The sequence below is a fragment of the Hemiscyllium ocellatum genome, chromosome 3 (genome assembly GCF_020745735.1).
Source record: "Hemiscyllium ocellatum isolate sHemOce1 chromosome 3, sHemOce1.pat.X.cur, whole genome shotgun sequence".
Taxonomy (NCBI): domain Eukaryota; kingdom Metazoa; phylum Chordata; class Chondrichthyes; order Orectolobiformes; family Hemiscylliidae; genus Hemiscyllium; species Hemiscyllium ocellatum.
In genome coordinates, this window is record NC_083403.1 from 51,767,792 (window position 1) to 51,792,931 (window position 25,140).

Sequence of the window (25,140 nt, forward strand, 5' to 3'; positions counted from 1 at the left end):
CTTGCGAAGGCAACGTCCTCAATCAGCTTCACTGTTGTTACTTTTCTTTTGGGTGGAACCCTTTCAGTAACAGTTCACACAAATGATTTCTCATTCTGAAATAAGAAGTTTACTTATCTTACTGGAAACAAAATGAGAACAGGAACCAAACAGGCCAGTCAGCATTTGCAAAGAGAAACAACAAATGAATGTATCAGGTTCATATCTACATCACAGTTACCTCTCTTCTGGTAAAGACTCATATCCCACAGTGGATGAAATCCCAGAAAATTGTTGTTTTCCGCTAACTCTGAAAATGATGGACTGTGCATGTACAGCACTGCACTCTCTATTCCAGGAAGTAAGTTTTCTTTGAAATTATTTTTCTTTGTGGATAAGCAAATATTTGTCTCACAGTGAGTAGCAGTAAAGTGTACAATTAGTTATCAAGAGAACTTAGACTGGAACTGTTTTCCTTGGAGCAAGGTAGACTGAGGGAGGCCATGACTGAGATGTGTAAAATTACATGGGGCATACATAGGGTAAACAGGAAGAAACTTCTCCCCTTGGTAGAGGGTTCAATGACATAGATTTCAGGTAAGGAGCAGAGTTTTAGAGGGATGTGAGGAAAATCTTTTTCTCACCCAGATGTTAGTGGGAATCTGGAACTCACTGCCTGTAAACATACATAAACTCTCAGAACCTTTAAGAAGTACTATATTTAGATGTGCACTTGTGATGGCAAGGCATACAAGTCTAGAAAGTGGGATTAGAATAGTTAGGTGCTTGTTTGAGACTGATATAGACTCAATGGACCTAAGAGCCATTTTCTATGCTGTAGACCTCCATGAATTCTGTAAGCAAATTAACAAAGGTGGAAACATGAAGGTGGGACTTTGCCGTCTATAATGAAAGGTTAACCTGTATTTTCTTTACCCAGATATGTTGCACTGACACATCTGTAGCTCCAATGCAGTATTAATGTTTCCAGAATGGCTACTTCAGTCAAGCAGGGAGGCAGAGCCTCCTATCCAGAAGCCATGCTCTGACAGCACTGATCCTCTACAAACTGATGGAAAGCTCTTACCTTGGGAGCCCGATTTGAAGAGAATGATAAATACCTTGCTACTTTGGGGGCTGAGTGGCTTGCTCAGCTATTTCAGAGAGCAGTGGAGAGTTAACAATCATGTTGTGAGTCTCAAGACACATGTGGGTGAAACCAACTAAAGATGACAGATTTCCTTCCTGAGGGAACAACATGGTGGCCCAGTGGTTAGCACTGCTGCCTCACAGTGCCAGGGACCTGGATTCAATTCCAGCCTCGGGCGACTGTCTGTGTGGAGATTGCACATTCTTCCCCTGTCTGCATGGGTTTCCTCTGGGTGCTCCAGTTTCCTCCCACAATCCAAAGATGTGCAGATTTGGTGATTTGGACATGCTAAATTGTCTACAGTGTTCGGGGATGGGTAGGTTGGGTGCATTAGTAAGAGGTTAAATGTAGGGGAATGGGTCTGGGTGGGCTACTCTTCGGAGGGTTGGTGTGGACTTGTTAGGCCGAAAGGACTGTTTCTGCACTGTAGGGATTCTAATTAGAACATGAGCGAACCAGAAGGAGCTTTACAACAATCAACGATGGTGATTGCAAAATTATTATTGAGACTAGACTTCAATTCGACACTTATTATTGAATTGAAATGCCACCAAATGTCCACCTCAGAGCATACCCAGGGCCTATGGATGCCTAGACTGGTAATAATACCATGATGCCAGCATGTCCCCTAACTTGATGCATATAAATAGGCCCACTGGTTAAAGTGGCCTATGTGTGTGGCATCAAGAGCTTTAATACAAGAAAGTTTAAACAGTCCACCTTCTGTTCCGTTCTCCTAGATGTCTTCTGCCCTCAATTGAAGCAGGTGATTCTACACATTATTCAGTCATTCTTTGTGTGATTCCAGCCGCAGGATCTCCCATTAGAGTAGGCATCAGAACGAGGCCAGATCCTGAACTTGCTGGAAATCCACATTTATTTCACAACTATTCAGGGTCACTGAAGTATGGTGAGGAGCTGGACCCTTGGCTGATGGTTCTTTTCATTTGGGGCACATGAAGAAGTCTCTGCAGTTGTCCCAGTTGTGATCAGATAATTGAGTGGAGACAACAATCAAACCTGGACCCTTCAAAATCACGTGCATTGCACATTTCTCACTCGCATTATTGTGAAGCCAGCCTCTCTCTACTTCATAACAATCAAGTTTATGATCACACAACAGTTCTAATTGATCATAATTGCAAGGACTTTGTGGTAGGATTTGTAAAGTAATCATAATGCATAACTGCGGCAGTATTGGGGATTAGACTGAACTGTCCTGGAGCACTATTCTATCATTTACACTATGGACATTCTTAAATTGCCTACACTATGCTCAGTTTATGGGTTTCTCACACTCTTGTTATGACGCGGAGGTCGACACTCTCTAATTAAAACTAAACACCCAGAAAAGCTCACCTCATCTCATGATCTGTTAAAATGTGTGAATGACAGAGAATTCCTAATTTCCACTACTTAAAGAAACATAACAATTTATTTTCCTAACTCTAATAGTAAACACTAAACAAAAACTATTCACAAATCCAAGGCCCCTTTTCTTAACTACTTACCCCAACTCTATAAAAATGCTGTACCAATAACACACTTACTAAACATTACATTAACTTAATCTCAAATCCATAAACTCTCTTTCTTCTCCACTGTCTTTGATCTTCTGTCTGTGGCTCTCCCTGGGTCTTCTTTCTTTTTACTACAGGAAAAGGTACCTCTGATTGAGAGTGTCGTCTAATTTCGTTGAGAGCAAGATTTTCGATGGGCAGTTGCTCAGCTAATCAAATTTTCAAAATGCTCTGGTGCTATACCACCCAACATTGTTCCCTATCATTTTTGTTCTCAAAACAATAAATTCAAACTCAATTGGGTTTTAGTATCCTGGTCATAATTTAAACTAATTGGTTAAATTTGAATTGTTGTTAAAACAGCAACCAAAACTCAGGTATCCATTTAACAGCCAATTGTTTCACGTATCTAGCACCACTCTAATCTGGACTTATTTTGAAACAGCCCATCTCCCAGCTCTTCCATTCAGGCAGTTGAGACTACACTTTCAGTTTACTTCAATATTCAGAAAACACTTTCTATTTTAACGTGAACATACATGCTTTTGACTTTGTAACACTCTGAACAAAATAAATGCACCATTGTGATCGCAGTAACCTGGAAATGCAGACATCGCCACATGCCCTCCTTTAATTGAGTAGAATTCACAGCTTGCTGGATCTCCAAGTCTGTCATTGTCAGTATTTCAGGATTACATAAGCAAAGCCAGCTCTCTCCTGAGTAAAATTCTTTAGTTAGTAAACAATAATAACATTCACATCTGTTATGATTTAAGTACAGCAATCATTCCCATTGACCCTTAAAACCACAAGTACCAGAAGCATCATTGTAACTTATGCTTCAATGGAGATGAAAAACAGATGCTAATGTATCACTACGTGTTCTACTGTCCACCCAGATCGAGTTAATGTGGCACAAGGCATGGCCCATACAACATTGCCCACTTAGCATCACTATTGTTCCTTGTGTTAGTGACTCTTTGTATGAAGATCTTATCTAACATAAATTTGACTTTCCCATTACCTACCTCTGTTCCCTTGTCTTCATTTCTCAATTAGTTTTCCAGATCTACTTAATTTGTATCATTTACCATTTTATCTAGTTTATAACTGAATAATATTAACAGCTATAAAACCCAAGTTTACAATCTTTCACTTTAAGTTGATCTTCTAAAGTTAGGTAACAGTCTTGTTTTTTTTTGTACGAGCTCTAAGGCTCCAATGTATCACTTGTATCTTTGTGAACCATCTTGGACATTAATATGGTGCACTCTTGACCAGTAAATTGCAAAGCTTAAGAAACTCCTTTCCTGATTTATTCCCAGCTGTGTTTATTTAAATATTTTTATTTGTGGATTACTGCTCCACTGTGATTGGACATCTGAAACATTTTGTTCCTTTAATTAGGTATTAATGAGTACACCTTGAGGATGTTGCTGTTGTGATTGGTGATGTAACATGTTATGATGTTTTCTGAAATGTTGCAGAGCAATGAGACCTTATTTAAATACAGGCATTACAAGTGCCATTAATATATTGAAAATATCCCTGATCCAGTCCATCAGATGTTTCCCATCAGAGTGATTTACAATTGAATTATTTGACCATGTATGCTATCTATAGTGACTTTTTTTTATTTTAGGCGTGCAATTTTATCTCTAGATTGTTTTCCAACTTTAAATGGTTGGTGTATGTCATACACAATTGCTTGCAATGGGTTCCATGGTTATCCTAGACTGGTGGACAATATGACTCTCTGTAGTCCTCCAGGTCTGTTATTGTTTGATTTTAAGAAAGAATTAATCATTCAGTTTCTCTGAGTGAAATCTTCACACCTTCTCTGTAATTTCACGTCAAATGATTGTGATCCATACACGGGAATGACTTAGCAAGACAGCCCCAGCTCCCTAATTGACCTTCCTGAAATTACCAGACTGGTTGCAGTTGACCTGCAATATTGACCATGGCATAATCCCATGATTGCAAGGACATGATTGGACCAAGCATCTAACTAACCACAGCTAAACATCTAGAAATGGACAAGCCCCTTGAATAACTGCGGCAGCATCCTTGACTAGCTTTGACCCTACAAAGGACTAATCCCCTTTGACTTGCACACAGGGTTATTTGGTTGAAGTGCAATTTAAAATGCAGGGTGTTCAACACACAAGTTGCTGGCATGGCCTGTAGTTGTGATATTGATGTAACAGGTTCTATATCTCAACATGTCCACTCCCTTGACAGTCAGTGCTGCTTACAAGCAGGAATAAACAATGCAAGTCACAGAGGCTAGCATTGTTCATTAAGCACGATATATACACATACTAATTTTGGAGAAAAGCAGAGAAGATGAGTGTAGCTCTTCCAAGAATGACATGCAAATTCGTGAAGAATAAATAAATAAGGTACGATCCAGAAGGTGCACCGTTTTGAGGTGAATGTGTGACCCTCCATGTAAAGTGACCAGGCAGAAGCAGGCAGGTTGTAGGTACCTGTGAACTCCAAAATCAAGTTCTGAAGGGCTGAGAGCTGGACCCAGAGCAGACATGATGACATGCTGAGGCTGGTAGTTTGCCAATGTTGACTTGCTTGGACGAAGGCTGGTGGAGGATGGTGGTCATCGAACATGCAGCTGCATTGCGGTGAAGTTGGATGAAGGCTTGCATTCGGCGAGCTGCACCTAACAGCTCAGACCTGCGTGTCGGGAATTTGTGCTGTCGGGTTTCTCGAGAAACAAGAGGAGAACTGGAAGTGGTGTTGAAATTCAGCAACAAATGAGGTGCAAATGCATGGAAATAAAGTGGTTGCTTTTTAATAAGATTCAAAAGTCTCCATGTTGCATAGATTAGATTAGATGAGATTAGATTCCCTACAGTGAGGAAACAGGCCCTTCAGTCCAACCAGTCCGCACCGAGCCTCCGAAGAGTAACCCACCCAGACCCATTTCCCTCTGACTAATGCATCTAACACTATGGGCAATTTAGCATGGCTAATTCACCTGGCCCGCACATCTTTGGACTGTGGGAGGAAACCAGAGCACCCGGAGGAAACACACGCAGACATGGGGAGAATGTGATAGGTTCAGAGTTTTTTTTCATTTTTGCCCTATTTTCGCAACTTTCTCCCCCATTGCCCACTTTGATCCATGGAGGGAAACTTCCTATTCCTATTTGTGGATTTAAATTGCTTCTTTTGCAAATTATGTCTCATCTGTGTTCTTTTGTTCTCAATTCTTTTATAAGGAACAGTTTCTCTCTTTCTACTCCATCTAGACCTTCATGATCTTGTAAACTTCCGTCAAATCACCTCTCCAGGAAAAACAGTGCAAACCTCATCCATCTATCTACTCTCCCTTTGCAGCAAGTGTTCAAAACCCTCTTATCTGCCTTCAGTTGTTTAAAATGAACACTCTAGGATTTCTCTTACACCGAAACCGGCAAATTACGAGATTATGTTTTAAGTAACAGCATAGGATATTTAGTGGCAGGAACTTCAAATGTTTTAAAAATTTCTAACTACCTCATAAGTGCTTGAGACATCAGACATCTATAAATGAGAGCTAAATTTGGCAGCAGAACTGTGAATACAAAGTGTGGAAATGAAATGTGATTTTCAATCTACTAAACCCAATTCTATCATAAAATCATAAACTGATACAGCACAGAAGGAAACCTATCGCTTCACCATGTCTCTGCCTGTTTCTTGAAAGACTTATCTGTTTGGTCTCAGTGATCTTCCATAGTTCAGCAATGTATTCTCACGAAGTATTTATTAAATTTTCTTTTGAATGTTACTGCTAAATCTGCTTCCACAGCCCTTTCAGACAGCATAGTTCACAAGATAATTACTTATTTATTGTTCAAATAAATATCCTCATCCCTCTTCTGGTGCTTCTCCAAGTTAAATTGTAATATTCCATTTACTGATGCATTGGTGTAACTATCTCATTGTCCCTTAAAAGGCTGTACAACAACAGCTTAAATTAGCTTTTATTTTAAAGACAGCTAATTGGTTTATGTTGTGACTAGGATGGATCTTCTTGTTTGAGCATTGCAAAATACTTTTTGCCACAAAGGTGCAAGGAAAAGATTTGAATTCTGAAATCTGATTTACTACTGAGTTATGACGTCTGGATATGTGTCTCTTCAGCCTTGAAAGGTCAATGAAAAGGATTCTTGTCAAGCTAGCAACTGGAATAAGGACAATGTTAACATTGAGCCCCATTTCAAAAATTATGATTACAAGGAGGAGGGCACATAGTATAAACGGATAAAGGTTCAAGACTAATGACAGAAAGTACTTTTCCACGCAAAGTTATTATCGGACAGTAGAATCAAACACTCAGAAGCCTTTCTGTCCTCAGTCAGATTTGTGATGGGAGGTTCTTGATTTCTTTGGAAAGAATTGTGGAATCTACCTCACCTTTGTGATTACTCAGCCAAATGTGTATCAGTACCAACATTATAGCAGTCTAGTTATAACACTGTGCAGTGGCTGTCCTGTGGTGCAGTGGTAGCATTCCTATTCCTGGACTGGGAGGTATGGGTTCAAGTGGAACCTGCTCCAGTGGTGTGCAAAAACATGCCTGAGCAGCTTGGTTTGAAAACTAGGTTAATTAAAAAATACACACTGTGCAGCATAGTGGTCCCTGTGAAATAGCATCTTTCCTTAAATTTGCCATTAGTTCTGATGCACCTTTATTCTTTGCAATCACCCATGATATCTTATATTCGTTCAGGTGAGTTCACTTTATGATTAATTCTATGCCTGTAGGTTTTAGAAATTCAGTAGATTATTTACCACATCCCTCATGAAAGTTTTTCTTAATTTCACTAACTATTTAAATGTCTTATTTACTGTATCATATGTCATTCTGATGTCTTTTATTGTATGGTATTACATTGTGTTTTTGACTCTGAAAAGATTCTTTGTCTAAGTCTGTCTGTAAGTGAAAGCCATTATGTCTCAGATACAGAAATTGTTGGTTAAATATTAATAAAAGGTGATGTTCAAATTTTAGAGCATATTACATTGAGAATTATCATTTATAGAACCCTCTTTATCCCTTACTGTTTATTATTTTATTGTGTTATTGAAATCAGTTAGCTATTTCCTCAGCAGAATACCCTTTTAAAATATTTTAAACACAATCCAAAAGTTAGAGTCATAGAGATGTACAGCATGAAAGCAGTCCTTCAGTTCAACCCATCTATGCCAACCAGATGTTCCAACCCAATCTAGTCCCACCTGCCAGCACCTGGCCCCATATCCCTCCAAACCCTTCCTATTCATATACCCAACCAGATGCCTTGTAAATGTTGCATTTGTACTAGCCTTCACCACTTCCGCTGGCAGCTCATTCCATACACGTACCATCTTCTGTGTGAAAAAGTTGCCCCTAGGTCTCTTTTATATCTTTCTCCTCTCACCCTAAACCTATGCACTTTCATTCTGGACACCCCCAGCCCAGGGATAAGACTTTGTCTATTTATCCTCTCCATGACACTCATGATTATATAAATCTCTATAAAAAGGTCACCCCTCAGCCCCCATCTATTCAACCTCTCCCTGTAGCTGAAATCTTCCAACCCTGGCAACATGCTTTTAAAATCTTTTCTGAACCCTTTCAAGTTTCACAACATCTTTCCGATAGGAAGGAGACCAGAACTGCACACAATATTCAAACAGTGGCCTAACCAATGTCCTGTACAGCCACAACATGACCTTCCAACTCCTATACTCAATTCTCTGACCAATAAAGAAAAAGCATACCAAACTTCTTCACTATCCTGTCTACCTGCAACTCCACTTTCAAGGAGCTATGAACCAGCACTCCACGGTCTCTTTGTTCAACAACACTCCCTAGCACCTTACCATTAAGTGTATAAGTCCTGCAAAGATTTGCTTTCCCAAAATTCAGCACCTCACATTTATCGGAATTAAACTCCATGTGCCACTCCTCAGCCCATTGGCCCATCTGATCAAGATCCTTTTGTAATCTGATGTAACCTTCTTAGTTGTCCACTACACCTCCAATTTTGGTATCATTGGCAAACTTACTAACTATACCTCATGCTCACATCCAAATCATTTAAATAAATGATGAATAGTAGGAGACTCAGCACCAATCCTTGTGGCACTCCACTGGTCACAGGCCTCCAGTCTGAAAAGCAACCCTTCCCTGCCACCCTGTCTTCTACCTTCAAGCCAGTTCTGTATCCTGACAGCAAGTTCTCCTTGTATTCCATGAGATCTAACCTTGCTCACTAGTCTCCCATGGGGAACCTTGTCAAATGCTTTACTGAAGTCTATATAGATCACATCTATTGCTCTGCCCTCATCAATCCTCTTTGTTACTTCTTCAAAAAACTCAATTTTGTGAGACATGATTTCCCAAGAACAAAGCCATGTTGACTATCCCTGATCAGTCGTTGACTTTCCAAATACATGAGCTGCAAATGTGTTGCTGGTCAAAGCACAGCAGGTTAGGCAGCATCTCAGGAATAGAGAATTCGACGTTTCGAGCATAAGCCCTTCATCAGGAATAAGAGAGAGAGAGCCAAGCAGGCTGAGATAAAAGGTAGGGAGGAGGGACTAGGGGGAGGGGCGATGGAGGTGGGATAGGTGGAAGGAGGTCAAGGTGAGGGTGATAGGCCGGAGTGGGGTGGGGGTGGAGAGGTCAGGAAGAGGATTGCAGGTTAGGAGGGCGGTGCTGAGTTGAGGGAACCGACTGAGACAAGGTGGGGGGAGGGGAAATGAGGAAGCTGGAGAAATCTGAATTCATACCTTGTGGTTGGAGGGTTCCCAGGCGGAAGATGAGGCGCTCCTCCTCCAGCCGTCGTGTAGTTGTGTTCTGCCGGTGGAGGAGTCCAAGGACCTGCATGTCCTCGGTGGAGTGGGAGGGGGAGTTAAAGTGTTGAGCCACGGGGTGATTGGGTTGGTTGGTTCGGGCGGCCCAGAGGTGTTCTCTGAAGCGTTCCGCAAGTAAGCGGCCTGTCTCACCAATATAGAGGAGGCCACATCGGGTGCAGCGGATGCAATAGATGATGTGTGTGGAGGTACAGGTGAACTTGTGGCGGATATGGAAGGATCCCTTGGGGCCTTGGAGGGAAGCGAGTGTGGAGGTGTGGGCGCAAGTTTTACATTTCCTGCGGTTGCAGGGGAAGGTGCCGGGGGTGGAGGTTGGGTTGGTGGGGGGTGTGGATCTGACAAGGGAGTCACGAAGGGAGTGGTCCTTGCGGAACGCTGATAGGGGAGGGGAGGGAAATATATCCTTGGTGGTGGGGTCCGTTTGGAGGTGGCGGAAATGGCGGCGGATAATACGTTGTATGCGCAGGTTGGTGGGGTGGTAGGTGAGAACCAGTGGGGTTCTGTCTTGGTGGCGGTTGGAGGAGCGGGGCTCAAGGGCGGAGGAGCAGGAAGTGGAGGAGATGCGGTGGAGGGCATCGTCGATCACGTCTGGGGGGAATCTGCGGTCCTGTCCCTCAGGATTCCCTCCAACAAGTTGCCCACCATCGATGTCAGGTCTATAGTTCCCTGGCTTGTCCTTAACCACCTTTCTTAAACAGTGACACCACGATAGCCAACCTCCAGTCTTCCAGCACCTCACATGTGACTATCAATGATACAAATATTTCAGCAAGAGGCCCAGCAATCACTTTTCTAGCTTCCCACAGAGTTCTCGGGTACACCTGATCAGGTCCTGGGGATTTATCCACCTTTATGCGTTTCAAGACATCCACCAATTCCTCCTCTGTAAAATGGATGTTTTTCAAGATGTCACCATCTATTTCCCTACATTCTATATCTTCTATGTCCTTTTCTACAATAAATACTGATGCAAAATACTTGTTTAGTATTTGCTCCATCTTTTGCAGCTCCACACAAAGGCCACCTTGCTGATCTTTAAGGGGCCCTTTTCTCTCCCTAATTATCCTTTTGTCCTTAATGTATTTGTAAAAACTATTATAAAAATATTTCTGCAGCTGAATTTCTGCCTGTGTTTAGGCCCATACTATGCATTTAGATACTTACATGGTATTGAAGACCATACACCACATTCCCCAAAAGGAATAGCCCCTTAACAGATGTGAGCCTCGATGTTGCTCAGAAAGAGATGAGGACTTTTTCAACGTTAACCACACTAGGTTCCTACTAAGCCTTTTAACACAACCTGGCAACTTTCACAATTGTAATACCACTTTTACTAGAATCAACATTACAATTTATCACAGAAAAGCAGAGTACAGCAGTTGCTGATATGGAAACAGGAAATACTGAGAAACTCAGCAGGTTAGGCAACATCTATGGAGAGAAAAACAGTTAATATTTCAGGTCAAATAGAAAAATGTTAACAATCTAATAGATCTGAGCAAGTGGTGTGTGGATCCAGATCTGTGATGGGGTGAGTGGAAGCAGAGATTAATTGACAAAAGAACAGGTCCGCCAGCACCATCATGAACTGAAAGGGTAAAGAAAAGAAACAAAAGTTGTACCAATAGCAAGAAGAAAATTTATTTTAAAAAGAAAATACAAATTGGGTACAAGATTTACCATCTGAAATCACTGAACTCGTGAACCCCATTATGTTTCATAGTGACCACATCTGTAGCAAGTGTTGGCTGCATAAGGAACTCCTACTCAGAGTCTTAGATTAGATTAGACTTTTTTTTTTCTAATCCTACTCAGAGTCGATGAGCTGGAGTCTGAGTTTCAAAAACTGTAACATCAGGAAGGGGGCGAGTTATTGAAAGCTGTGTTTCAGGAGGTAGTAACCCCTCAAATTTGGTCAGTGGTTAGGGACAGGAGGGTGTGACAATGGCCAAGGCAGGTATAATGTTCTCAGAGATAGTATTGAAGGCTCCTCAGCCCTTGGGCTTGTCCAACATATTTGAAATTTGTGCTCCGTGCGTGGATGAGAGCAAGGGCTGAAGGGAAAATGAGCAAACTGACCATAACACCATGTTGTAGGGAGCCATTCGAGGACTGTCGTTGCAATTAGAAATAGTATATACAGGGGAATAGACAGTTTTCTGTGGCCAGGATTGAAAGTCCTGAGGTTGTGTTGCTTTGCCTCGTGCCCAGGCGCTCATTTTGACTGCAGAGGAACTTAGAACGGGAACGGCAAGATTCAGTTGGCATGGTTCATGTGCTTACGAACGATACAGGTAGAAAGCAAAAAGACATTCTAATGAGGGAATATGAGCAGTTACGGGCCAAATTAGAAAGCAAATCCAAAAAAGGTAATAATTTCCAAATTACTACCTGAAGCATGAGCTAACTGACAGAGGGTGAAGTGTAAGCCTGATTAGGAACAGCACTAACATTGTGAACGGATTAAAGTGCAAACCTGATCTGGAGTATGACGCAGGGCAGTGAGAAATCAAAGCACAAGCTTGAGAAGAAGCTGTGAGAGGGTTATACTGACCTTATGAATAGGAGCAGTGAGAGTACAGGGAGAGATTAGAGAGTGATCTTCAACAGGAACAATGGAAACAGGTTATGCCCAAGGTAGATTGGGAGCAATGAAAATGGATTAAACATGAAAGCCTGATGGAGAGTCATATAGTCAGTTTTTATAGTATGGAAAGAGACCCATTAGCCCATTATATTAGCATTGGGTCATCAAACATCCATCCGTTCTCATCCCATTTTCCAGCATCCGACCAGTAATCTGTATGTTTGAAGTGTTAAACTAAATAGTTCTTAAATATCTTGCAGGTTTCTGCCTCTACCTTTTAGGTAGAGATTTTGATCACCTGGATGAAAACTTTTTCCCCTCCTGATTCTTACCTTAAAACTGTGCCCCTAGTTATTGATCCCTTTACTGAAGGGAAAGACTTCTTTAACTATCCTGCTCACAGTCCTTAAAACCTCATGCACAAGCAGATCACCTCTTAGCCCTTCTCTGTTCTAAGGAAAAAAACTCCAGCCTAAATCTATCTTCCTATCTGAAATACTCCAGCCTAGGCAACACACTGGTGAATTTCCTCTGCACACACTCTAATACAATTACATTCTTCCTGCAGTTCTTGTAATCAGTACCTCAACTAATAAAACCCCTTATGTAATCTTAAATACCTTAATCTAAGGTTCTGTGGACATACACATCAAGTTCTCTTTGATCTTCTGCAATTCCCAGGGTCCGACACATGCAATGTATGCAATTGCCCAGTTAGTCCTTCCAAATTGTACTTTTCTGTATTAAAGTCAATTTGCCACTGCTCAGCACATCTCTATTGTCCTGTAGTTTAAGGCTTTCCACTTTGTAATTTAATGCATCATCAATTTTCAGGTTACCTATGTAGGTACTGATTAATAAACTAGGAATGAATGGAAGAGGTATAATGTACATAAAAGCAAATAGCAAAGGATCCAGCACGGCAGTATGCCACTGGACACAGGCTATTCATCACAAAACCATCCCTCAACTGTCATCCTCCACTTCCTGTCACTAAGCCAATTTTGGTTCAAGTTTACCAAATTACCATGGATCTCAGAGACCCTTTACCTTTACAGAAACATGTATCTACATTCTCGCTATTAGCCTTTTGAATATTTCCCAGTGCTGAGATGTGGACTTTCCTGCTGCTCTATTTACTTTGGTTCAATCCCTTCTTATTAAAACTGGCATCTCCCAGTTCAGAATATTTATTCCCTGCCCAAATTTATCTTAAGTCTTACTGAATTATGGTCACTGTCACCAGAAAGTTCCCCCACAGTTAAAAATGGGAAAGTTGAAATCCTGTACAATTGTCATATACTGAGATTTGGCCAAGAGTCTTGGTATCTCTCACTGCTTGAGGGTGTACAGAAAACCCCCACTATTATTGCCCCCTCTAAGTTCTGCCCCTTTGAGGAAACAGACATCATTTCTCCTTACTGCAGTAACCAACTCCTTGATCAATATTGTTGACACATCTCATTCACTTCCACTCCCCCCCCCATCTCACAGATTTATACCCCAAAATGTTGAGCTAACAGTCTTGTCCCTCCCTCAACCATCTGTGATTTTTTAAAAAAAAATCACATCTATTAAATCAACACCCTCAAGACTCCTTGCACTAAATGCCAACCAGCCTTGCCATGCTCTCTACCCTTGACTATATTTATGCTGCCTAAATTAACTTGGTTCTATAACTTTTCTGTACATCACTCCTTATTGTAATTGTTCTCTGCATCCCATCCCCTGCTAAATTATACATCCACAACTGCACTAACAATTTTTTCCTGTTACAACACAGCAGTGAAACCTTCTGCTAATTAAACCAAACACCCAGAAGAGCTCTCCTTGCCTCGTAATCTGCTAAAATATATGAGTGATAGAAAACGTACAAATTACACTATTTAAAGAAAATATCAATTTATTCTTTAACTCAACGTGAACATTAAACAACTATTCACAACTCTTGGCTCTTAGCTCCCCCCTCAACTGCTTGTTATCTGCCTCCAACTCTAACAATATACTGTTCCAACAAAAACCCGTATTAAAATTCCATGAATTTCAAAACCATACTGCGGCCATCATCTCCAGTGTCTTTCTTCTTTCAGCTGAAGATCTCAGAGTTGTTGTCTTTCTGTGAAGATGTTTTACATGAAAAAGATACCTTTGACAGAGTGTTTTGCTAGCAGTCACTCTAACTTTCAAAGCATCTATTCTCTTTATACCACAACCATCTGATTGTTTTTTTTTGTCAGCCTCGAACCAAATTCAAACTCAACTGGGTTTTAGTATCCCGAGGTATAATTTGAACTGATTGGTTAAATTCAAGTTGTTGTCAAAACAGCAAGCAAAACTCAGGTGTCCATTTCACAGCTAAATGTTTTACATATTTTCAATTTTCCAGTACACAGACTGCTTGATCATCATATAAAAGGTGCTTGTAAGCTCTAGTGAAAAACAACATTCACTTTCTTAAAGATACAGTACACGTCTTCAAACTCATAACACTCCACAGATTTATTGTGTTCCATTTCTGAGCCTTGTAACGTCTTTTCCAGAAGTAACTGTAATGCAATCTCCTATATCCTTATGTTCTTGTTGCAAGGCATCCTCTCTTTCTACTAACTTCACTGATCACAATCTGAATAACAATCTCTGGCAGTTCACCCTCCCCCTTCAGAATATCCTGCAGCTGTTCAATAACATCCTTGACCCTGGCCTCAGGGAGGCAACATACAATCCTAACCAGATATGGCAAATCAATTATGCTTGCATTTTTCTCATTCAACCATCTTGTATTCAATTCAAATTGAATCATCTGTCACAATGATTTGAAATGATAAACCCCAGACTAATGGTCTGCAGATTAGATTATTGATCTGGTGATATTACCACTACACCACTTGCTCTTATTAGATTCGAGCAGTGAGTACATTACAAGTACTAACCTGATTGGGTGCAGTAAGGGAGAAGTGAGTGGATTAATATGAAAGCCTGATCAGGACCTTTGAGAGTAGTGAAGAAACCAGTGAGAGGTTTGAAGTGAAAACCTGATCATGAACAGTGAGAAGACTAAAGTACAAGCCTGTTCATGAGTAGTGACAGTATGAATAAATTAAGATGCCATTCTGATTGGGAGCAGTGGAAGAGAATTAAAATGAAATTCTAAAAGGGAGCAGTGAACTGGATTAAAAGGACAAACCTGAGTGGGAACATTGTGGAAGCAGAAGATCGATCCTCTGTCCAACAACCTTCAGTGGCCTTGCCTCCATTATAAGGTTAGTAGTGGGGGATGCTCACTGTTAATTGCACAATATTCAGTACTATTCATGGACTGCTTTGGTATGAGGGTCATTTCAAAATGCAGCAAGACCTATACATATCCAGATTTGGGTTGGTGAGCAGAAAAAAAAAGTCAATATACATGTTCCAGGCAATGACCATCTCCAACAAAACAGTATCTAAGCACCACCCCTTGACAATCAATGGTATGACCATCACCAAATCTCCCATTATCAGCTCTGCTTTGTGGATCAACATAATATACCAAATAAAATCACGTTATGAAAATATTTTTATTTGAATATTACACAATTCAAGCTTTTTTATACAAATTTAAGTCTGCTTATTCATGAGACATCTGCTGGTATAGGAACATACAGGAAAACAAGCTATAATACAAAACTAGGCAATTAGTGTTGCATTAAGGTGCATTAGCTTTATTGGATACTGAGGATTAGATAAACATTTTTTAATGCCACAAGATAATTCTTACAGCATGAATGTTAGAAAGCAAGTAGTGCAATACCATTTATTGCAACACATGATCTGGAATAAACAATCTTTCACAAGTGTTCAGATGAGGAATAGAAATGGCGAGCACAAAGGAACCTGTTAAACCTTCAACATGCTGAAAATAATATGGAGTAGAAATCCATATTTAAACTTTGCATTAATAATGATGAAATAAGAATACCTCAATTCACATCAGTTATAAAAATCAAGTCTACTTCAGATCGATCAAATCCCAAAATGGTCATACCAATATTTAAAGTAATTTTTTAATAAGATGGATCTGTCCCAATTGCACTATATAAAAGATACCAGTTACAGTTACCATATATCTAAAATCTGTCGCTCTTTGGATCTGATCTTGTTTCCACTCCGAGGTTTCTCTGCACCTATCTGGTTTTGTGAAATCAATCAGAATAAAAGAGTCAACATCCTGTACCACCTACTCTCTCCAAACAAAAAGTTGAAATAGGATTATATTTGAAACTGATTTTTAAAATTTGCAACAGGAGAATGGTACAACAGATTCCTGGATACATCTTAAAATAAGACAAAGTTTTCAGCTTCATTAACACTCCTCCCTCCCTCCTTACTTTAAGGAATATGCATCTTGACAATAGAAATGTGGTCATACATATGTGCAAACATTCTGGTGAAAAAAAGTTTCAGAATTTAATTTCAATGTCAACATATTTTAAACTTTTTTTTTACAAAAGTAACTCCAAGTATTTCAAAATTCTGACAATATATCCACAATTATTTGATCGGAATACTTGGCCTCATCTGAACACCAAAATATCAATGACAGAAGCTCAAATAATGGCAGATTTCTAAATTATAAAGCAATTGCTACAAATTTTCCACAATTTAAAAATGAAAGCTTAGTTTGGAAAAGACTGCTATCAAAATGCCAACCAGGGGTTAGATCAGAAAAAACTGTCAAAAATGCTCTTCCAAGAAATGTTTCCACTGTTATGAAAATACCCTGTATGAACAATGTCTACTACTGAACCATTACCAAGCAGCTCCTTGTTAACAAAATTAATTTGGTTTATAGCATGACTTATTACAGGGTAGTTGCTTTCTGAACCACATTTCCTGGATTTAGAAACTGAATAAGCTTTAAATTCTGACTCAAAAATTCTTACGTTCCGTTCCATTGTCTTTTGCTGAAGTGAATTTCGAACGAGTGTGTAGCACGGCATACAGACACCAAAAATGTTACAGAACATATTGAGACTCAAGTTCTATTACAGTCTTGAGTTATGAAGCAATTAGCAAACAAATTCAGATGCTTTTTAATGAAAGGGTCACAAATAATTAGCTTCATATTTATTCATTGCTCTGATAAAGAATGCCTTCTATAGTCATTCATGTTAACAAACTTAGTCAATATTGTCATTTGAAATAAGAATGTTGAAATTAAAAACTTTCCCTCCAAACAATTAAATGGAAAACATAAAATGGTGGGGCAACAATGCAGATGAAGCTGTTGCAGATCAGGCGTCATAGGCAACTACACTGATTTAAGACAGCATTCTGTGGCCTACATTTCTGATAATAATGTAGACACATTTGATGTGTTTTGTATTGTCAAACTCTTGTTGCATTTATGGAAATTGAAAACTTCTAAAGATATTATAAAATTTTACAAAACAATAATAGTTAGCTTATGTTATGGGCCACAATATAAAACATATGCTTCAATAAGCAAAATATTTAAAAAAGGAGATTCCAAAGTACCTCAGAGCAACCATGCACTTTGCTGCAAGGCCCATGGGAAGTCTATGAATGCACTTCTGATTATGCTTGATATTTGTAAGTATCTTGTCCAGATGAATAGAGGAAATACAAGTCTGCACATATTAAAAGTTTTATTTTGAAAAAGCTGAATAAGATTTTCTCGACCATGAGCAAAAATATAAGTCTACATTTAAGGACAAAGCACAGTTTGATTGCCTATGCTGGCCACATATATGTAGAGAATAACCATATAGAGAAAAAAATTTATACAGCAAACAAATTAAATCTCCTAAATAAACTGGAATGCTTGCTCGCACCTTTCTGGTGCATTCATACAATCAGGTTATGACTTATCATCTAGAATTTAGTCCCTGCAGATGACTGTTAAAAACACAGCATCCAACTTCCTGGGACTGTCATGTAGGAATCCTACATAAAGCACTTACAGATTTTAAAAAACAAAATAAAAAAGGATCAGCAGGTTATATAAGGCATTACTTTTGCTAAATTTCTAAAATACGAGATTAATAATAATAATAATTGTGATAAGGAAGACGAACCAATACAATCCATAACTGGTTGCCTAAACAACCAACTCCCCAGTTTTCAAAAAGTGGAAACTGACAGCTTCATTGGCTACTTGGCCACAACTGCCATTTTCAGAAAAAATATTTCCAATCAACAAGTAACAATGAACTCTCTCAATTTTGGTAGAATTGGATCACCTTCTGTTTTTTTTAAAAGAAGGTTAGAGACTGCATACAACCCATAAAAATGTACATAGTTATGAAGTTCACAAATGCTATAAAGTTCACCTGTGCACTAGTGGTTGCATTTCCTACATCAAGAGTGAGCAAGAAACATTCTACACATGGAATTTCAAAGAATATCTCCCATTTGTCCAATGTGACTTCAAAAAGCCACAGAAATAAAAAGTGACAGGCTTTTGTTTCCCTCCAGTGGCATCATAGCTCTTCTCTAATGAAAATCAGGGACTCCAAGCAAATTCAACTCCATCCATTTTCTGAACAGAGAGGGGAATAACACAAGACAGCACTAGTTCCTTAGAAATATTCTGAATGAGTGTGAACAGTTACACCTCATTGCTCTTTGCATTCCATCTATTCAATGATATTCATATTATTAACCCATCAAGGAATTTAAACACAAGTTTGCTATTATCAATCGTGCATTTTTGAACTAATAATGGTAGGGAGAAATGGAAAATACTACAGCATCACAAATTAGCATTTTGATTTTTGGAAACATTTAAGGGAAAAAGTATCACACGTTACCATCAGGAGTTTCTAAAATGGATTGTTTTTTCAGTTGTCTTCTTTGGAATTAGAAATTTTAACTAGTATGCCAAGTGATATTAACCATATATATCATAAAAGTCAAATAAGCCAGAAAACTTTATATAATTTGTATTAGAGTTTTCCTGTCCCTGCTCCATAAGCCAAAAATATGGAAAGATGGATTAAAATTTGAGCTTTAAAACACTAGCGATTCTCTTTGCCATGCAACTGAGGAATAACTTGTTAGGTAAGAGTTTTGGTAGTCACTGTACATATATCAAGCAATACAAAATGTGGGTTAAAATTAAGGACATTTAAAGATGAAAAGCAACTCCATTCAGATAAAATCAAAAGATGACTCCATTTGTACCGCATACTTGGTGAGGTGTTCATAAATTATTGTTGTAGTGACCAGAAAGCACAATTAAAATATTGTGATTGAATATGGACCCTGTGACCTCATTGAAATTTAATTAAACAACTGATGTGGAGAAGCCAAAAACAGCATATTTGGTAATGTGAAAACTACATATGCAGTAGTCCCGTGTGTTGCAGGACCAACTTATCTAAACTGTGTTTGCACACTGCAAAGAACTATTTCCTTATTTATGTAAATAATTTTATGTAATTATCATGGCCAGGAGATGCAGTGAAAGAGGAATACTACAGTAGTCATACTTAAGATGATATATGAACTCTAATACTTCTAGTGCACCTTAAGTTTTGATGAAAGTTGAAAGCAACACACTAGTGTTAAGGCAAAATACTGCAGCTAATAGAAAATCTGAAACAGAATAGTGAAGCAACTCAGCAGGTCTTGCAGCATCTGGAGAGAAAACCAAGGTTAACATAGCGTTCAGTATGATTTGGAAACCAAAGAAATCATACGGACTTCAAACATTTCCTTTATTTCTCTAACTATAGATAATAAGACCTGTTGAGTTTCTCCAGCATTGTGTTTATTAAATATGAATTGCTCCATCTAGTTAAGACAGACTTCACTTTTATTCTTTTGATACTTCCAAGTTTAATTATCTTTCCAAACTTTATCAAGAATGAGGACCCAAATATTATTAGAGCATGCATCTTAAATATTCCTACAATTCTGCTCACTAGGTAGGCAGCCCACTGAATATGGATGTTGGATCAGCATCACCATTTCAGGTAGAGTCAGATAAAAACAAAGGTGACATTAAAAAAAGAGAGATAGCTTAAAGCAAGGTTCTGAACTGTACATCTTGACAGTGAAAATTAAATATTGAAGTCCTCCTCTCAATGTGTAATATACTTTCAATGTCTTACTTATTTTATTAAAGTATCCTTTTGTATGATCAGATTGAAAGATTGAAAGCCCTTAATAAATGTCTCCCACATATGAACTAACACTTCAATTTTATTTTACATTTTGCTTTGCAGAGTGCCAACTGCTGAAAAATGTAATAGGAAATGAATATATAAGCTATAACTCTTCACTAGAAAGAGGATCTAACTCATGACATTCTTATCCAGAAATATGTCCTACTGTATAGACAGACAGGTACAAATACCTTGCTGCTATTTGAGAATAACAACTTACAGTAGAAAACATTACGTGAAATTCAGCCAATTTTCTAAATAAATTATTGAATCCAATTCTGACCATGATGCGTCCTCAATGTTCTTGGCTAGCCAAATGCACAATTATAATTAGACGCTTCTGGTGTGTTTAGATTGTCTTTTTGGAAAAATAATGCCACAAAATTGTCAAAACTTACATTTTAGTAATGCTCCCTAGGAAAAAAAATCTGGGCAAAGTTTGTGTATGTATGATTTGACATTTACGATTTTGTCCCAATGAGTTACCCTCACACTACATCAAATTCTATTTCTGATCATTCATTTTATCTTCCAGTTTTGTTATAACAAGTTTTGAATTCAATACTCTTCCAACAGTTTATCTTTGTTTCTTCTTCTATTGATGTACAAGTCGCAGTTACCTCTTTACCTGCTCTTTACTGAATTCATGGAGAATACTGCTACTACTGTATTTACAAAGATAGCTTTACAATCAAACAGCACCAGGTTTTTGCAACACTATGTTGAAAATTCACTGCCAAAATTTAGCCGGTTAAGCAATCAATGACTGGAATCAAGGCAACACAAGGTTTCAGAATATGGTTGTATAGGTTTGAATTATTTTTCTTTGGGCTACTTAAAATGGCTTCTGATCCTAACAAACAGTTTGGCATCAAAAACTTTTGGCACCAACATCACGTCTTTGCTAACTAGTTTATGGGGTAGGGAAGGGCTTGGTTTAATATTAACTAATACTAAAGACAACAGCTACCAGTGAAGTACAGTACCATTACCAGAATGCTAGTATAAGAGAATGAGACAGCAATTAAAAGCTGTTTAACTAACAGAGGACTTCAAAGCTTTTAAAGCATTTGCATTTATTTTTGCTCAGACTGGTGGATGGCTAGTGGTTGTAAGAGAGTCAACAGTTGAATTATTGAGAACATCTAAAATAGATGTTACACCTTGGTAAAAGGAGAAACGTACCATTTTTAGGAACAACAAAATGAATGGACTCTTTACTATCTTAATCTGTATCATACTTGCACATGTGCTACGTAGTTAATATAAGTCAACCAAGAAGCAATCTTCTAGTATCGCTGCATACCCATGTTATTGCTTAAGTAACTTAACAGTAGAGTACTTATACATGCATCCTGTCTGAAAAGAACTCAGAAGATTTTGAAGAGGATGAATGTACTCATTAGAATACAATAGCGATTTTCATTTCTAGAAAACTTAAATGCTTCACAGCTGACTTTACATAAATAACTTTAGTAAGCATAGATCAAATAATTAAAATGGAAATATGCAAAAATCTAACTCTGCTCAGTTTGGTACTAAGGTTTCAAACAACATTTCAGAAAGGAATAAAAAAAAAGATTGGAACCTCTGTAGGTTTGGCACTCATCAACAATGCAGTGCTGAAGGCTTCAGCAGAATCTCTCAATCCTGCCTGTTGCAGTATTCTCTAAAATTAAGATTTGATCTGTTACTTGGCTAGCCAAAGTTGTTGTTACAATTCAGCGTAAAACTGCAATTGAATTGCTTAGGTTTTCCACATGCCTTGTTCTGAAGATGCAGATATTATTCAAACAAGATTAAATTTACAAGACGGATAGGGAAAACATTGATATTTTAGTGTGTCAATTAGAGGGCTAAAATAATTAAACCATTCCTAAAAATTAGGATCAGCTTTTTATGACCTACTCAATGAATAAGAGGGTTATCTAGATACAGCCTCCAATTTTCTGCAGTTGAAACCAAGACTGCGGACCAAAATTAAATCAAAGTAAGTGAACAATTTGCCTTGTGCAAGTATAATATCAGGTCACTAAGTGGAATTAAATGCATTATTGCGCAAATAAACATTTAATGAGTTTATACAGATGGAAATATGATTGACACCAGCATAATGTACAGTTACTGCAAAGAAGAGCTTACAAAGACATTTTGATCTTGCATTGACATATTAAGATGGCATTCAGAATGTACAATAATTTTCCCACAGTGATCACCAATGGAAAACAGGCTACACTTTTCTCTGCAACCTGGATTACATTTTAGTAGTCAATCTGGTGCTTTATACCTAAATGAAATCTTTAGTTTCTATACTAGCTGGGTGCTCTGGCTTGGCAACAAAACCACTGCTACAATTTCGTAAACAACTTAGTGTCACTGTTCAATTTTTTTTTTAAAAAGTAGAAGACATTTCAACTAACTTCAGTCTGCAACGACAGTTTTTCTGGAATCATTGAGAAATACTGTTAACTTTCATTAATATTTTGTGTAAACATAAGCGAATCTTATGAATTTTCAAAAAAATTTGAATCATTGTGCAAAATACTCTAGTAAACGATAATTTGGTGTTAATCATGATCATAAACAAAAGATCATGACTGTTTAACTTTGTTGCTTCTTGACATATCATGATCCATGATGACATCTTCCAAACAACAATCATGGTTCAATCCTTCGGTAGATTCTGTGCAAACTGATCAGATGCAAGTGCAAGATTTCTGTTTTCCCCAGGCAGTGAATGGTTCACCTAGCAAAACTTCACAAATCATCATCACCAATACCCTCAAAGGCATAGTTACCATGGAAGTCATTAGCACTGATGTCATTGGAGGAAGTTCCGATTCCCCGGATGCTAACAGAAGACAGCTTACTCTACAAGATGATAGATGAAGTAAAAGATAAAAATTCAGTGAATAAAATCCTTCAGTTGAAAAGAAACAAAGTTAAAATATTTAAAACAACTAAAATATTTTATACCTGAAGAGGTTAGCGTGTATTCAGAATTTAATAAACTGAATTAAGTGGATAACTAGTAAAATGGGCATTGAATGGATCAGCACAGTATCGTCTCATCTTCATAAGTCAGAACTTAAGACTGCTAATGAGTGACATGATGCCAAAGCTTTTCATTATGCAGCCATCAGGATGCATGCAAGAATGCCAAACTTCAGTCAAAACTTTATCACAGGAGAAGAGGGGTACTGATTGGTGGCCAAATCTAGTTCCGATTGGCTGAGACACTACTATGGTGAATGCAACAAAATTAGGGCGCACCCCTCTTAGACTTTGAATTTAGTTGTACACCCAATATTTTCTATCAACCTGCAAATAAGTGCTGAGAGACAAATTCCTATGGAATACAATTTTAACATTCTTTAAGTGCATTCGTGAATTCAACTTCTTTGTGAAAAAAATTCCCATTCGCCAAATACGTTAAGGCTTGATTTCTACTAATGGACACAAATACATATCAAACAGTTTCACCTTGAATTTTGATCACCTGTCAGGTATCCTCATAACTTTGCATTCTGAGAAGAACCTCAGCTTCCCAAATCTCTTTCATACAATCTTCATTCCAGTAACACTCCCTTCTGCCGCTTAAAGATTGACAATTTTCCAAAACTATTGCACCCAGAATTACACAGTTCATCAGATTCGAGAAAGCTATCCACTCAGACTGGTTCAATGGGTTCAGAAATAGTTGATAAGTCCAATGCACAATCTGCAAACTTTGCCACATGTGGGACAAAGACTTGAAGGGCTCTTTGCATGCTTTTGTATCTAGTACCTCAGTTCACAAAGCCAAGTCTGACACACACTTACCTAACTGCCTTATTAACCTGCCTCCTCTATACCTCAAAATATTCATACTTCTGTGTCACTCAAAATTGTATGGTTCAAATTATATTGTTGCTCCATACTCTTCTAAAACAGTATCACTTCACACTTGACCTGCAATTGCCATGTGTCTATTCACTTTGCCAGGTGATACACTCTTACAGCCTGCTGTTAATCTGCTTATTATTTCCTACATTGAAGGTTTTGTATGAAAACTTGGTAAAGTTATATTCTTAATATCATATTTAGGCCAAAGATAAATGTGACAGCTATTGCCCTAAGTGACCTGGAGACTCCTATTTCATATTACCTCCTGTCAGGAAATCATTCAGTTACATCCTGCATTGTAAAGGAATAGGTACCTTTACAATCAAGTACCCAAGTTACCACCTCCCTTTAATTCCACAAACTTCTATTTATTCACACAAGGAAGGCGGGTGGTAATTATGTTTGTTTTCAAAGCATATATGTACAACATTTACATAGTACCTTTCTCTGTCCTTGCTGTTTCAAAGAATTTAATCAGGTTGATCAGATACAAATAACCTTTAAAACTCTGTGCTAACAGTTCTTGAACTCATGCTTTCCAAGTAAAAATAAACTTTTCCTTTGACAATTGTGCCTTAATTTTTTTATAGTCAAAATAGAAATAGACTCCCGGTCCATGATGACCAGATATCCCAATTTGATCAAGTCCTATTTTCAAGCATTTGGCCCATAACCCTTTAAACCCTACCTATTTATTTAGTCATCTAGATAGCTTTTAAATGTTGTGGACTAGGGTGGACGAAGTTAAAGAAATCACACAACACCAGCTTATAATTTATCAGGTTTATATGGAAGTACAAGCTTTCCAAGCGCTACTCCTTCATCAAGCAGCTATTGGGGCAGGATCATAGGACACAAAATCAAAGTAAAAGATCAAAGTGTCATACAACCGACGCGATGTATTAAACAAAATTCTGTGCCCTATGATCCTGCCCCAATAGCTATCTGAGGAAACAGCAGCGCTCTCGAAAACTT

The 25,140-nt window shown here is 38.3% G+C and overlaps 1 protein-coding gene across 1 annotated transcript in view; it reads right to left on the reverse strand.

Annotated features, from left to right (window-relative positions):
• Nucleotides 1-21,729: 21,729 nt before the first annotated feature.
• Nucleotides 21,730-25,140, reverse strand: part of snx17 (sorting nexin 17) — a 74,549-nt gene continuing 71,138 nt past the window's right edge. The window contains exon 15 of the mRNA XM_060849970.1: nt 21,730-23,151. Coding sequence (XP_060705953.1) covers nt 23,038-23,151 — 114 coding nt within the window. The 3' untranslated portion in view covers nt 21,730-23,037. The remainder of the gene's footprint in view (nt 23,152-25,140) is intronic.